At 37.0% G+C, this 15,314-nt stretch overlaps 3 protein-coding genes across 3 annotated transcripts; 1 reads left to right on the forward strand and 2 right to left on the reverse strand.

The window, feature by feature from the left end:
* The first annotated feature begins 766 nt into the window (after positions 1–766).
* LOC106963338 (ATP-dependent RNA helicase DDX24) lies at positions 767–3,261 on the forward strand. Its single transcript, XM_015058203.1, has 3 exons — positions 767–1,726; positions 1,803–1,932; positions 2,870–3,261. Exons 1-3 carry the CDS (start codon positions 1,532–1,534, stop codon positions 3,142–3,144), a joined length of 600 nt encoding a protein of 199 aa, XP_014913689.1. The 5' UTR covers positions 767–1,531; the 3' UTR covers positions 3,145–3,261.
* Positions 3,177–8,073, reverse strand: LOC106963336 (ubiquitin thioesterase OTUB2). The gene is made up of 6 exons (XM_015058202.1): positions 7,963–8,073; positions 6,731–6,848; positions 6,523–6,641; positions 5,095–5,179; positions 4,378–4,569; positions 3,177–3,525 (listed from the first exon to the last, which is right to left on the reverse strand). Exons 2-6 carry the CDS (start codon positions 6,809–6,811, stop codon positions 3,319–3,321), a joined length of 684 nt encoding a protein of 227 aa, XP_014913688.1. The 5' UTR covers positions 6,812–6,848; positions 7,963–8,073; the 3' UTR covers positions 3,177–3,318.
* Positions 8,074–8,169: 96 nt separating this feature from the next.
* ccdc197 (coiled-coil domain containing 197) lies at positions 8,170–11,971 on the reverse strand. Its single transcript, XM_015058201.1, has 9 exons — positions 11,777–11,971; positions 11,651–11,693; positions 11,395–11,571; positions 11,151–11,308; positions 10,994–11,076; positions 9,973–10,145; positions 9,336–9,446; positions 9,125–9,241; positions 8,170–8,427 (listed from the first exon to the last, which is right to left on the reverse strand). The coding sequence occupies exons 1-9, from the start codon at positions 11,878–11,880 to the stop codon at positions 8,257–8,259; spliced, it is 1,137 nt and encodes a 378-aa protein (XP_014913687.1). The 5' UTR covers positions 11,881–11,971; the 3' UTR covers positions 8,170–8,256.
* Positions 11,972–15,314: the final 3,343 nt, after the last annotated feature.

Raw genomic sequence — 15,314 nt, forward strand, 5'->3', positions numbered from 1 at the left:
AAAGTTCCCTATAAACAATTTAATAAAATTTTTAAAGAAAATAAACATTTTTATTGCCTAAAATGCAGCATAGCATTCCTTAGTTTAGTGCACCTGCAGCTTAAAATGGGTTCCAACATGTGAAAAGCTCAGCTCTGTCTGCTTGACTTATCAATACAGTGTAGAACTGATCCGGTGATTTTTTGGATTACTTGATTAATAATTGGATAGCAAAAGTCACCTAATAAGGATTTTTTTTAAAGAATTTGAACAAAATGAAGAAAAATGCCACTTGAGGAGTTATGGGCAGAACATATTTACAGAGATGTTTTTATTTTAGATGTTCATTCTTTGTACAGTTTTGTCTTAACTGCTCTAAGTGTGTTCTTTCAGTAAATCGCCTTTTTTGAGTCTGCATTAATTGACTATTAAAATAGTTGACATCTATTTCAATAAGAACCCTGCACTGATTTGGCTGAATTACCTTCACAGTGCACAAACAGATGTAAAAATATGAATATCCTCTTTATTATGTACATTGCATGACAATTTATGTATTTTTATTTTTTAAAACAAAAAACGATTACATCGTTTCCCATCCAAGCTGGTGGATTTACAATACATGAAAAAAATATTTCCACCCAGTGGAAAACAATAAAACGTGAAATTGTAGAGATTCCTGCACCAGCAAATGAAAACAAAATTAGCAGCAATATTAGATTTAAAAAACTGCATTTTGAATTGGAATGTTAAGAAATCATTAAAAAAAAAAAAAACACACACACACACACTTTAGTGTCTCCTAATAGACAGCAAAAAAAAAGGTTAAATGTGACCTTTTATGCTACCTTGAACAGGTTAGGAAGGTTTATGGGGTTTACAAAACTATCGATTAAATTTTTTGTACAAATTATCTTAGTGAGATTTTAGTCTGGTCAGTTCTCCTTTTAGGGCCTCCTGTCACTTTAAATCCAAATAAGCTACTGCTGGCCACACACCCCTCAACTCAATGTTTACACCCTACTGTGAAAATGGCTGTAAACAGATGTGCAACTTTGCAACTGTACATCTTCGAAAAGCATTAGTCAAGCCTCCTACACAACCAACAAGAATGCAGCAAGTGTTTATGGATGATACGTCAACAACAAAACACTTGTCTTTTCCAGCAGCCATTGTACCGTGCATACAGTGGTAAAATCAGCAGAACAAACGTGATGGAGCTCAGCTTTAGTTGCTAGGTGACAGTGAAGTGCCTGTCGATTGTGCACGTTTTTAAGAGAAGCTGAGACCCAAATGGAAGCATAAAATCATGAGAAAGTGAATTGTGCGTACAAGGTGCCCCTTAAGATATTCAAGTGGCTCAATTAAAGTATTAATTATAAAAATACTGTATGTGTTCAAGAGCAAACAGCAGCAATCTCAAACAAAATGTGTTGGCGTTAGTGGGCGGGATTGCTCCTGCATGTCTTTAGTGTAGTTTGCTTTGTGAATCCAGTGCAGAAATAAAGCAAAGTGGATGTAAAAACAAACAAAAAAAAATCGATAATTTATCATGCAGGTTCCTCGAACATCAGAGACGTATGTCCATCGGAGCGGCCGCACAGCAAGAGCCACCAAGGAGGGGCTCAGCTTGCTGCTCATCGGCCCAGACGATGTGATAAACTTCAAAAAGATTTCCAAAACTCTGGGAAAGGATGAGGAGCTCCCCACCTTCCCCGTGGAAAACAAATGCATGAAGGCCATCAAGGTATAACCCATCAGCATCATGTGACAGAGCTCTGTGATTTTATGTCTCCATTAACAAAACGTCTGGCATGTTACAGGAGCGCGTGAACCTCGCCAGGAAGATAGAAAAGATTGAATACTACAACAACAGGGAGAAGCAGCATGACTCGTGGTTCAAGCAGGCAGCAGAGGCCCTGGAGGTCGACCTCGACGATGACCTCCTGATCGGTAAAATTAAGTTAAACGCACTCAATTTACAGCTTTTCCCGGTCACTTTGGTGCATTTCTCAAAACAATTCATGCAAAAAACAAGTTTCTTAAAGTCCTTAGCTCATCAATCAAAAGTAAAATCTCTGATTCAGTATGACCAGTTATTTTATTGAGACACTCAAACTGCCGTCATGTTAATATAACGGTGTACTCAGGATTATCTGTTTTGATGACAAGTATTGTAATTATGGGAGATCAAAGAATTTAAATTCTGTACTGAGAAATGCACCAAAGTACTACAGAGTATTAGAGCCATACTAATAAAAAATAAAAATTGAGAATAAAGTCATGAGACAAAACTCGCATGAGAATAAAGTCATTACAATAATGTATGAAAATAAGTCAAAATAATATAAGGTCATAAGTCATATTTTGAGAATAGTTGTAAAATTATGACTTTATTCTCGTAATGCTATTTTAGCGTGGTCCTAATATGCTATCATATGATGGACTATTAGGGCCATTGTAGCTAAAAAAAAAGTAACTTTTTGCCAAAAAATCTCAGTTTTCTGGAGAAAAACCAAATTTGAGTTTGAAAAGTCAAAAAATGTGCAAAAAGAATTACATTTTGAGTGTAATCTCAGGAATATTCTAGAGAAATTGTGGACATTTCTGGATTCGAAGTTGCAAATTTGCTAGAAAAACTCAAATCTTTGAAAAAACTTGGAGATCTTTCAATTTTTGATACACTTAAGTTTCTAAAATGTCAATTCCTTTACGTCTAGCAAACATGTGACTTTTCAAACTTAGAAATGTCCTTATTTTTTCTAGAAAATTTGTTTCCCCTCTTTTTCCATCTGCAATGGGTGTACTAAAGCAGCTGAGAAAAACCCAAGTTAAAAAAATACTCAAATCACTAAAAAAAAATAATACTGAAAACCATCTGTGTCCACAGGCAGCGCTAAAGACCAGGAAACAGACATGGAGCAGAAGAAGATGGTAAAGCAGATGAAGAAGAATTTAAAACATCTGATCTCTCAACCAATTTTTAAGAACTTGGTAAAAACAAAGTACCCGACTAAAATGGGAAAACTGGCCCTGGCGAACATGCCTGTTGCAGGGATGGAAAGCGCCCTGACCAGGATTTCTGGACAGAAGCAGCTGAAAAGATATTTCCCACAACAGCAGAAACAACAAAAACAAAGGACAAGGATCAAGAAGCAGGAATAATGTGGTTAAAGAAAAAGTTTCTGCACTAAAAAGAGCTTAATTCTACCTTTAATAATTCTTATATTTGTGTAGCTTTGAGGATGGGCTGCTATATTTTATAAAGTTCTGTTTTCATAATGATCTGAAAGCCTGTGTGTGTTTTTATTATCGTCATTTGGCCGCTTCCTGAGCTAGTCACAGGCAAGTCCGTTGGTATAGAATGTTGTAATGTGAAGCCTGGTAGAGGAGATGCACGGATGGATCCACTCCCTCGGGAATGACGTGGTGCACCAGCTGCTGCTCGTTACCCTCCATGGACACAATGTGGATCCCAACGTCCAGAGCCTGCGACAGGGCCAAGATATCGACGTGGTCGCACTCCATGGCCATCACCTCCACTTCCTGAACGAGGCCAAACAAGACTCCATCAGCACCACGAGTGCAAACAAATAATTCATTACATCTTAGATTAAAATAAGTTCCGATCTACGGAATAATGTAGATCGGAACTACAACACCAACTACAACTTAGTGTTGTAGTTTGGCCGCCATCCATCAGAGGGCGCCGCAGGTCATCTTTAAATGGAGCAATTGACACAGAAATAAACAAAGATGGCGGCCATATCAGAACGGCGAAGAGTAACGGTCGCAAAATGCACTTTATGCAGTTCTGTTTTGAAATAAACACCCGAAAAATCCTTAAGACGTTTCGAAACATAAATGCTTGACAAACTCCTTAAGTTTCACCTTGATCGCGCTCATTCAGCCGAGCTGCGTCAGCTTCTCATTCAAAAAGTACCGATATGCTACACAGGCTAAGATGTTATGACAAAAAGGCGCAAAGGATAAAAAATTTAACGGGAAAAAGAACATGCCAATAAGCAAGGTTGATTTGAGGGCTTTAATGTACTTTATGGAAAGAAGTTTAAACATTTCGTCAAGAGCAAACAATGCTTCCTTATGAGCATCTCCGTTTCCTGGTTCACATATTAATTCAGCAACCTAAGAGATTCCGGTTTTGTTATATTTTATTTAATGTGTTCAGTTTTAATACAACTGAAAATGAGACATTTTCAAAATGTAGTTCTTTGTTACTGCAAGACAGTAAGAAAATTCAGGTTTTTTAAAAATGGCCGCTTATTAATCTAAAGTTGGTCCATAAAAATCAATTAGCTCATTAATTAACACCTTCTTATATCCATTTTAAACTCCCAATAATAAATTTTCTCAGCAGGCGTTAGGTTTGTTCCCTACCTGACGACAGTACACCTTCAGATCTGGAGCCTCAACAAAGTTGCAGAAGAAGTCTTCATGGATTTGGAGGTGTGCAGACGTGAGCAACCTGAGGAACTGCACAACGCTGTCTGAGATGATCTGTTCGTTGAAGAGCCTGAGGAGAACGTCTTCATGCTGCGCAGCAATGCACTGATCCACCACATGTAGGACCTGCAGGGCGAGACAAACGGTAAACAGATAGAGCTGCAGAGGCGGAAAACATTTCTGTCATTTTTCTTTCCTGCAGCCAGAGCAAGAAATATTTTTAAAGCTGTTTGGATGATTGTTGGTTCTGATGCCAAAATGTTCACATTAAGTCCAAACCAGTTGGTTGGGCTCAACTGGTTTGATTAAATGGAAGTGAAACAAAGGTTGCCGTTTGAAAATCCCCGTCTATATTTCTAGAAAGTGTTGGCTCCACAATGGGGCAATGTTAATTATTTCAAGTATTTCAATAAGAATCAAGAAGCTGACTAAGACTTAAGGCAGTCGTGTCCAAACTTTTAGCCATAAAAGCCAAAATTGTAAAGTCAAAAGCATTTTATACCACAATCAAGTAATTATATGACCTCGAGTGTTAAAAATGCTCCATGTAGCAAATATGACTAAAAAGACATTTGTAATTCAACGCCTTGAAATTGGGACCATCTCTTTAAGAAACTCCTGCTCTGAATCTCCACCACAATATAAACTCACTGTGCTCTGGAGGTGGTCGAATGAAGCCTCTTCAAATCCTGCAGAAATCAGAACTTTTCCACTTTGTATTACCCGGTCCTTAAATCTGAAATAAAGAAAGACAAGACATAAAAAACATTTTTCTATGTGTGATACTGACCTCAGCTTGGCTCTGGGTCTCTGCAGAGTAAAGATACTGATGCTGGGATTGTGCAGAGTTCAGTTTATTTCTGAAGTGCTTTGAGCTGGAGTGGCCAAATGTTTCATCATATGGCCCAAAACTGTCAAGTCTAAATGACTCAATGACTCAGACCAAAAACAGAAAAAAAAGCAAGATACAGGAGTTTGTTTTAAGTCAATAATTCCTTAATATTGACAAAAACATTCCACTGCTAGATTATTTCACTTATAAGAAGGATGTTGTTATAAGTGAAATAATCTGCCAGTGGATCTAATACTTTTTCATCAACATCAGGGAATTATTTACTTCAAACAAGCTGCTATATCTTTCTGAAAAGTTACTTGCTCCTCAAAGAAATCCATTTAGCAGATTAGCTTAATGCCGCCAGAAGGAATATGGAGCACCGTAATTTGACGACAGCTAATAAATAGATTCATAAAGATGAAAGCGAAGGATATGTCCGTAATTTCAGTGTGCTTTAGTTAGTTTCATAGATGTATAGTATAATTCCAATTATTGCTTTTATTTATTTCAATTAGCAAAAATTTTTTTCTCAGTTTCAGTTTTTATTTTGCTAGTTTTAGTAAAACGGCATTATTGTGCAAGAACAACTTTTTTGAGCTTTACGTCATGTTATATTGTCATTTCCTAGTCAAAAATACACCTGGAGTGTTGCTTTGATTCTTTCATGTATGTTTGATAAATCTTTTAATCTCCATGGCAACCATTCAGCTGTGTGAAACAGCTGGATGGACCTAGCCTTGCCTTCAAGCCACAGCTCCTCCTCAGAGCTGCAGGTTCTGAGGAGGAGTGTTGGAGTGCAGCCCTCCAACACCCAGCTCCTTCAGACTAGCCAGCAGCAATTAGCAAACACCTGGTGGAACTGCTGAGCTCATTTTAAGAGCTACTTGTTAATAAAACACTGGTAAAAAAAACTTTGTTTTTACCAGTGCAATCTGAAACTGATGGAGTTTCAGAAAGCGCAAGAGTTTTTAAAGAGCCCAAATTCAAGGCCTTAAATTACAAAGTAAAGTCATATTTGATATATTTAGCATTCTTATAACAACTGAAGTTAACAGAGTTGCTTTATTGTGCTATAAAATGTCTCCATATGCCTGGAAAACACACTATACTGCCCCTTTAACTATAATAACCTTGTCATGGACCCCACACAATAAGTCAAAGGGCCTCAAATGGCCTGCGGGCCGCACTCTGCACACCCTTGGTTTGGGTGTCTGTGTGTCTGCATTGCACAGGTCAATACTGACCTCTGCAGGGCTCTGGGGTTGTGCAGAATCAACTCCAGGTGTGCGAAGCAGATCGCTCTGTAGAAGCAGTTTCCATCGCCGTAGACTTTCCTCACTGCCGAAAACTGGCGGCCCAAATCCTAAAAGAGGAGGAGTTGTGTTTGTTTACGACACAGCGGACCGAGTAAACCAGAAGAAGCTGCTTTCTTTTGGACATGAAGCCTCATACTTGGTACTTGGGACTCAGTGTTCCCTCCGGCAGCAGCGATGAAATGTCCTCTATGCATGAAACCAGGCTGCAGTCCTCCATCTGCCGACAGCGGAGCAGCTTTGGGACCAAAGCGCAGCTTCACACGGGCACACGCAACACCACGCACGTCAAAAGAAGCGTTGAAACGTTTTGTAAAAAAAAAAAAATTTACTTCCACTTTCCCGAAAACCGGATGTTTGCGGAAGAGCATGTCCGTAGTCCATTTAAAGGGCCAGTCCACGTTTAGCAATGCTGACGTCATGCTAAAGAAATTGTATGGTCGAAACATTTACGTCCTTTTAAAACTATAGCAAATAGATTACAGATTCACTTAAAATATTTAAAAAATACTTTATGTGCATTAGTTGAATAAAACTATCATGTTATCATTTTTATTGTATTTTTCCTGTATTGTAGCCTCTAAATTAATTGTTTTCCCTTAAAGATTGACCAAAAAAAAAACTTAGAATAAAGCAGCAACACAATGTTACTCTGCAAAATTTTGGAAAATACAAATTTTAATTGAAAAAATTGCTGAAAAAAAAAAGATTTTAAATTAATATTGTAGAATCAGTTAAATAAATGTAGCTGAAGAGTTTATTTTTTTAATGCTCTGCTTTCTAAGTTGTCCAAGAATTTTAAATGAATAATTTTTGACTTCAGATTTCCATGAACATAACCTGAAAATATTAAAAATGGGAAAGACAAGAAAACATGTTGTTTAAGAAAGAAATCAGGAAATTACTATTATTTTCAGTCAGAATCGAATCTGAATTATCTTTATTGACTTTTTGTCAACCTCACACATTCAATATAAATATATAAACTTTAGAGGGAATAGAATAAAGAATAAAAGAAATTGTATGTATGAGTATGAGCAGCCACTTAAATGTAGAAGAAAAAAGTCAGCGCAATAATTAAAAAGTTAAAAACTAGAACTATAAAAAGTAATAATATCCAGGTTTATGCTTGACATGTGGTTTTGTCAGTGTTGGATACTGATGTAAGATAATTAGTTTTAAGGTTTTATTGCAGCTTTAGAAGATGTTCCATGATGAAAAAGGGTAAATTAAGCACATTTAAGAAAAACACAGATTCCAGATTATCTGTAGAAACATAAATAACTCAATAAAAAGCCCCTATTTTTTTCTGCAAATTGCACTTCAACCCAATCTGTAATAACCATCAGAGATTAAAAGAATTTTCCTTACCTGTTTGTCTTAAATGAAACCCTTGTTTCAATGAATAATTTACTATAAATGAATGCTTGTAACCAAATTGCTCAGACACTGCATTGCATATTGTGCCTTTCTGCATTATTTGAATCTAATTCTTCATTTTGAAATGAAACAACGGCTACATCCCCATGACATTTTCCTGATTCTGGAAATAAAAGACGCACTCAAGTGGAAAACAGGTTCAAAACACAAGCCATAAAAACACACTTTAATGTGACTAGCAGAATAAAAGCTTGACAAAAATTAAAAAAAATGAAAACGACAGCATCAGTTGGACGAGTCGCTGATTTTACTGGCTTTACTTGAGCTTTTGATTTGAGTTTTGCTGCCGATGCTTTTCAGCGACTCTCTCCATTGTTTGTCGGTCAGAGTTGCGTTGGAGCAGGACTCCAGCCTCCTCACTCTCCTCTCCGTGTCCACCTTGTCCAGAACAAACTCCTGGAAAACGAGATTTTATAGATTTTAATCGATGAAAACATGTAGGAAGAGACACAAAACGTTTGTTTTTATTATTCCATCGGTGTCTGATACTAAACTTAAATACTTTGTCGTATTTATATAATACAACCATGTAAACTTCTGATGAGTTAGTTCCCAAAGTTTCAGTTAAACAAAGTCAAATCAATGGATGCTTTTCAGAGAGGAAGAAGCCATTCCCCCAAAAGCAAGATAAAAACCAAGTTTCTGTTTGCATTTGTTCATTTTGGACGTAATGTAATTAAATTTGAAGTTTTTGACAGGCATGCTTCTGGGCAGTCTCAACTGTTATCTGTCATGTGGAGTCTGGGGGTGGCAGCATTATGCTACAGGAGGTTTGTGGTTCTGGAGGGACAAAATAGATTGCACCATCTGAGAAACTGAAAATTCTTTCTTTCTATTCTGACACTCTGTTTCCTTAAAACAACTTTTTTCTTGTAATTCTTCTGGTAAAATTGCATCTTTTTTTGCTAATATTGTGACAACATTCTTGTAATTGAACAAAAATGTTCCTAGCCTGGGATGATTGATATAAAAGCCACTTTTTGAAAATATTTTCTGTGTTTAAGAAAATAATATGCCACATATGCCTTATAACTGTAGTTATAAAAGTAATCTTCCTGTATTGTCCTGTATTATCGGTAGTAAAGAAAGTTACCTTCACCATGTCCATCATAGTCAGGACACTCATGCCTTCCAGCGGTCCAAATTCTGGGATGTAACACTCTTGTGCAAGATTGTTGACAGCCATAAGTAATTTTCCAACTTCCTCTCCCTGTGAGACACAAATGCACGTTGCATTTTTTTCAGAGCAGTTCTGCTTTTTGTAAATTAACCATCTTTGAACTGTAATGTTGAGAAAATCACACCTTCTCTCTGGATACGCCTCGTTTCATTAGCAGATTAACTTCAACCTGCCTGTTCTTCTCTTTCAGGCTTTCCAACTCGCTGTGCAGTTCAGACAGTTCTTTACTGGACATCTGTGCATGAAAGACGCAAACATTAAAGTCACATGATATTCAGAACCAGAGCCGGCCCAAGGCAATGGGAGTTAAGCAACTGCATAGGGCCTCCACACCACCAGGGGGATCCCAAGAACCCCAACCTAACAAAATATAAAAATATTTCAAATAATACAAATTAAATTCTATTGCACATTTCTGTATTATTTTCATAACTGTTACACAAATAATAGGAATATGAGATATTAATTTGTTTTCTGTAAATTTAGTGTTTACAAATAGTTAAAATAATATAAAAGCCACTCTGCATTTTAAAATCCTTTATTTTAATTTTGCTGCTCCTTAAGGTTAAAATCATAAGCCATAACAACACTAGGACGATGTAAGCTAATTATAAATAACAATAACATAGAGTAGCTTAGGAATGGTGAAGCATCTGGTGTTGACATGTCGGTATGGGGGGGGGGCTCAAATGAAAATCTGCTTTGGGCCCCAAAAAGGCTTAGGCTGGCCCTGTTGATCTGAATGTTTATGGATCTCTAACCAGCGTTGTTATGCTGTGCTGCTGCTTCATGTCTTGCAGCTGCCGCCAATGCTGCTCCACCGCCGCCTCCATTCGCCTCAAACGTTGCAGCAGCTCCTGGTGGGTGACGGACAGCATCTCATGGCGTCGAATGATCGGCATGGTAAAAGATTTGCTGCTGTTGTGGTGGGGAACTGGAAGAGATCGCACAAACTTTGTTCCAGCAGAGCAAGTTGGCAAACATTCAACGTATAAAAACACACGCACCTTTTTTCTCACCGTCTGACGTTAAATCAGACTATTCCTGCTTAGGATTACAGAAAACATTTTTGTTTGCTAAATGACAAAATAATGAGAGGGGTAATTATCTAGGGCACATGTGTAAAATTCAGGGCCTGGGGGCCAAATCTGGCCCGCCGTATCTTTTTATGTGGCCCTCTAGACTCCAAATTACATCAATAAGTTCCTCCAGTTTTTCACAAACCCTCAAAATTCACACAAAATCAACTCACCTCCATATTTTTTTCAGATTTTTACCGCAAATTTGTCTTAAAATTAACCAAAAACATTGTATTTAATTGACTGCTGGCTCAGCCTTACTTGATGTCAAGTGATAGTCTGTGATTGACATGGCGAGTAATAAGACGTCACCTCATAAATTAGTGCAAATATTGGAAAAAATCCTTACAAATATTCCTAAATTAACACCACAAACTCTGTGATTTTCATTACAAAACCACAAAAACAATCACAAGATCCTGTGAAAAAATGTTCAACATTATTTAATTTTAAGAAACACTTATTGAATTCAGAAACAGACAGCTACTTATTGACACTTTAACAGTTTAACATGTTTTATCAATACATTCTGGGACAAGTGGCCCTTTAAAAACATTCAGATTTTGGATACGTCCCAAAATGAAACTGAGTTTGACACTCCTGATCTAGGGTGAAGACTTTCTGACGGACCTAATAATCCTTAAAGTCAGAAAATGAGATTTTAAAAAATTACTTTTTATACAGTGTACATATTTGGACTTACTGCTGGGGAGGTGATCCAGAGTTTTCATCAGATAATCCTTGTAGATTTTGTTTTTTTCTGTTCTCTGCTTTAAAACTTGTCTCCTGTAAGTTTAAGATGGGCTTAGCAAACAATGGGAGCCTCTGACATTATTAAACTGTGTGTTTCACATCCTCACCTGGTTTCTAGTTTTGTCAGTTGTTCTGTTAAATCCTCAATCTCTCTCTGTTTCAGGATGTTCTGCTCCAAAGTTTCTTCACATTGTTTCAGCGCTTTTCGTCGCTTCACTTCTTTCTCAGCCACAAACTTCTCAAATTTCATCTCCTCCTCTTTATTCTGGGAGAGAAATCCAAAACCAAAGATCGCTACTGGATTTATTTTTCTTCCTCCAGTTGCAGTAATTTTAGGAAATTCCACCTCACCTGCTGTTGTTGAGTTTCCAACTCTGACCTTCTAATAGCAAAAGCCTCCATGCAGCTTCTGAAATCTTGTCTTTTGAGTGCGAGTTGCACGTCCAGTTCATGCAGCTCAGCCTGTTTTCTTGCAATAAGTGCCTTTTTTAGTGCTTTCACTCCAGCCTCTAAGAGTTTGCTTGAAGTCTAGGTATTAAAAAAATAATCAGGGACATCCAACTCTGGCATAACATTTGTTACACATTTAAAAAATATTTATCCTTACTTCTGTTGTAGCAGGTATGCACATCGTCTCTTTTTTTCTGTCTCTAAACAAACCAATGGTTACTAGCAATGTGATTTAGTAAAGACATTTTGAATATCCTGTCCATTACGAACAGATCAGGCCTACCTCGGGTCCTCCGGTTGAGTAACAAAAACATTTTTCACTCGTTTTTCCATCTGAGGTTTTGGACAAGAATCTCCGTCCAGAACTGGTACAGGAGTCGTTGTCATTTCTGCTGTAAATGTGTCTCCCTGTCGTTCTGATCATGAAACACAATCAACACTCTTCTTCCTGGGTTTGTGTAGCTGTTGCCTGGCAACCACCACGCAGACTGCCCAGAAGAATGCCTGACAAAAACCCGTGGAGAAGAGTTTTTATTTTATGCTTTAATGGGACTGAACATTTACAAAACTGAACAAATCAGAACAGAAAACAGAAAAATGTAAGATCAAAATAATCGTAACTGATTTATGGGGCGAAATGAGAGATATTTGTTTTTGTAACGGACGAAGTGGGGTGACAGAGCGGGAGAGCAGTATTACAATCTACAAAAGTTAGAAGCTGAAAGTCTTTTGTCATTTACATAAATATCTTTGTATTTTTTTTAAATAACTCATTAACTATACAGGATTAAGTAAGTAATAAACTGCAACAGCTACCTTGTGCTATGGTTGCTAAGCGAAAGGACTTCTGCTGAAGTAATGGCGGGAACAAACCTGAAAACTAGACGGTCAACGATGGACCAAGGTAATGTCCACCAGGTAGACTGGGTCCTTAGGAGGATGTAACTTCTGAATTTGGACGCACTAGCAACCTAAAATAGATTCTATGGAACGAGGAAATGTGCGAAAAAATTGATAAAATCCAGATAATCAGAAGTACAAAGGAATGTTTACTGTTGGCTTTCCTACACAAACAAACTACACAAAGGTGGGCAATGAACCAGTTTGTTTTTAACCTAACTCATGTGTGAAAAGAAAAATCCCATCATGTAGGAATACCTGTCCAACAAATGTTGGATCGGAAAGCTGTTAACCAAAACCATTTTGGGTTTGGAAACACCTCTTGCACCTCTTTCTCATTCTCAGTTGTCAGCCCAACAAAGTTCACTCTTACATTGAAGGCTGTTAGATCTGTGCAGTGTTTTTGGTTCCTCTTGCTGGAGATAAAACCTAATTACTCGCCATTCAACAAACATGTTGAATGGCGAGTTCATTTATAGGTGCATGAGGGTTAAACAAACGGAGCTCGCTGGAACATCAACGGCTAGATCTTCAAAAAAACACTGACTCAACTGACCCTTACTATAAGGAAGTCAGGCTTGTGTTTTATTTTGATCACACTCTATCCTCCATTACTCACATTTTTGACAGACTGAGTTACAAAACTCACCTGAGTGTGATGTCACAGGCTGAAGGCAGAGCCAGATATTTATACCTTTTTCCTCTCTGTCTGAAGTTAAATCAGAACAAATTTCTCTTGTTTTAAGTCAGTTAGCATAATAAAAATTATTTATATTTGCTAAATGCCAAGAAAATTGGCAAGGACTATTTCTAGAGATTTTTTTTTGTATAACTTTAACATATTAGTCTTAGGGATAATTTTCTTTTAAACTATGAAATGGGTTAAGTGTTTTGGGTTTCCTTCCTCTAACTGAGTCCATTTTGTAGGCCACTTCACTTTCACATTTCTTTTCAGATCAAACTAAAACCTTTACGTAGGACTGACATCAAGTTACGCCAAAACATTGACTTTATTGTCCTTAAGCCACCTTACCTGAATGTTTAGGGTTATTGTCCATCTTGAAGACTGATATGCATCCATTTTTGACTTCCTGTCTTCAGATGTTCCTTCAATATTTCCACATAATCTTCTTTCCTAATGATACCATCTATTTTATGAAGTGTATCAGTTCTTCCTGGATCAAAACAGCCCCACAACATGATGCCGCCACCACCATACTTCACCATTTTGATGGTACAAGAATCCCAATTTTTCCTCCAAATGTAACAATGGTCATTATGGCCAAACGGCTCCACTTTAGTTTCTTCAGACACAGGACATTTCTCAAAAAATGAAGATCTTTGTCCTTACGTTTCTTTGGCTTCTTCTTTGCTCAGCGGCCTTTCAGCCCATTTCAATACAGGACAAGTTTTACTATATTAGACAACAATTATCCCTGATACTGATGATTTATATACAAGGTTCTGAATTCAAAGAAAGTTATGAAAAAATTTCAAATAACCTTTCTAAGTTTTTACAGAGTTGGTAAATCGGAGAATTTTTGGTAATTCTAATTAAGCTAAAACAAAAGAAGTTTGGTTTGATTTAACTTCAAACAGAGAGAAAAGAAAACCATTTTGTGTCTTATTACATGTGTAAATATATGTTAATTAATAAGGTTTTCATAATGCTTATTCTCAAGATTTGAGATGTAAAACCTCAAATCTATTACACATCACTTCACGTCGCTCTGCTACTTTGTATTTTATTGCTAAGTACTGAAGCACTTTTCTGCTGCCAACAGGAACATACCATTACTCATCATAACAATAAAACCAGTTATTTTTCTGGCTAAACATTCCTGCTAATAAAATCTAATTCTATGAAGCGACGCATGACAGCTCAATGGAACAGCTCACTTTTTTCCAGTTGGGTATTTCCTGATAAACGCCACTGGACAAGTCAATCCTGTATTTATTTAAAAATAACAACAAACAAATAACTTAGGCAAACGTCACATGAACTTCTCCTTTACAGAAACGGTGAACTTTACAGAACAGTTAATAAACAGGATTATGGTTCTGACTTGTTCTTGTTTTTACAAAGCTTAGACAAACCCACGCTTTGCAGCGAAGATATGTTGATTTAAAACTTGTTTTCCCACTGCACTGTGCTTTGAACGCAGATTTTTAAATGTTTCCATTTATTTTACAGTGAAGAAAAATGTCAAGAATTTTTGACTGTTATGAAATGTTTAATGACAAGTTTGAACAGAAATGCCAAGTCTGAGCAATGCTACAGTAAATTTAACGAGATTCTTCCTCCATCCTCCACTAAATTTGGTGAGGTGTGCTGAGGAAACGTGCATGACAAAATCTAGGGGCCACCTCCAGTTCACAATAAGGAAGCGCTTTAAAAAAACACTTCCTCAGAAGTGATTGTGAAACAAACATCAGCTGTCATTGTGGGTTTCCTCCAGCATGTTTTCACACTCCGCCGGCAGCTTCGCAGAGAGCAACTTCTCTAAAAGCAGAGGATGAACGAAGCTTTGTGGTGGTGAGTCTTTAAAATTAAGCTTAACAGATTATTTGTGTTTGTGTTGCTGCTCTTATTGTTTATGAATCTGATGAGTATTTTGGCTGATTTTAAAGGTATGATGGAATAATAAGCATCTCTCTTAGCTGTTTCTTGTTATAATTCCTAAGTTGTGCTTTAAAGCACTTTGAACTGCCTTTGCTGAAAATGTGCTATATAAATAAAATTTTGGTATTTTAAGGTACAAAAATGACAATAGTTTATATCAGTAACAAAACATAACAAAGTCAAGCAAAAGAAAATTTTTCCAAATCAGTTAATTTAATAAAAACGTATAAAACTTTAACAAAAACTGCAGGTGTGTGTCTGTGTCTGGTGAATTTTTGGCTAAAAAGTGTTTGTTTTA

The sequence above is a fragment of the Poecilia latipinna genome, unplaced genomic scaffold (genome assembly GCF_001443285.1).
Source record: "Poecilia latipinna isolate Pla-1442-1.1 unplaced genomic scaffold, P_latipinna-1.0 Scaffold1522, whole genome shotgun sequence".
Classification (NCBI taxonomy): domain Eukaryota; kingdom Metazoa; phylum Chordata; class Actinopteri; order Cyprinodontiformes; family Poeciliidae; genus Poecilia; species Poecilia latipinna.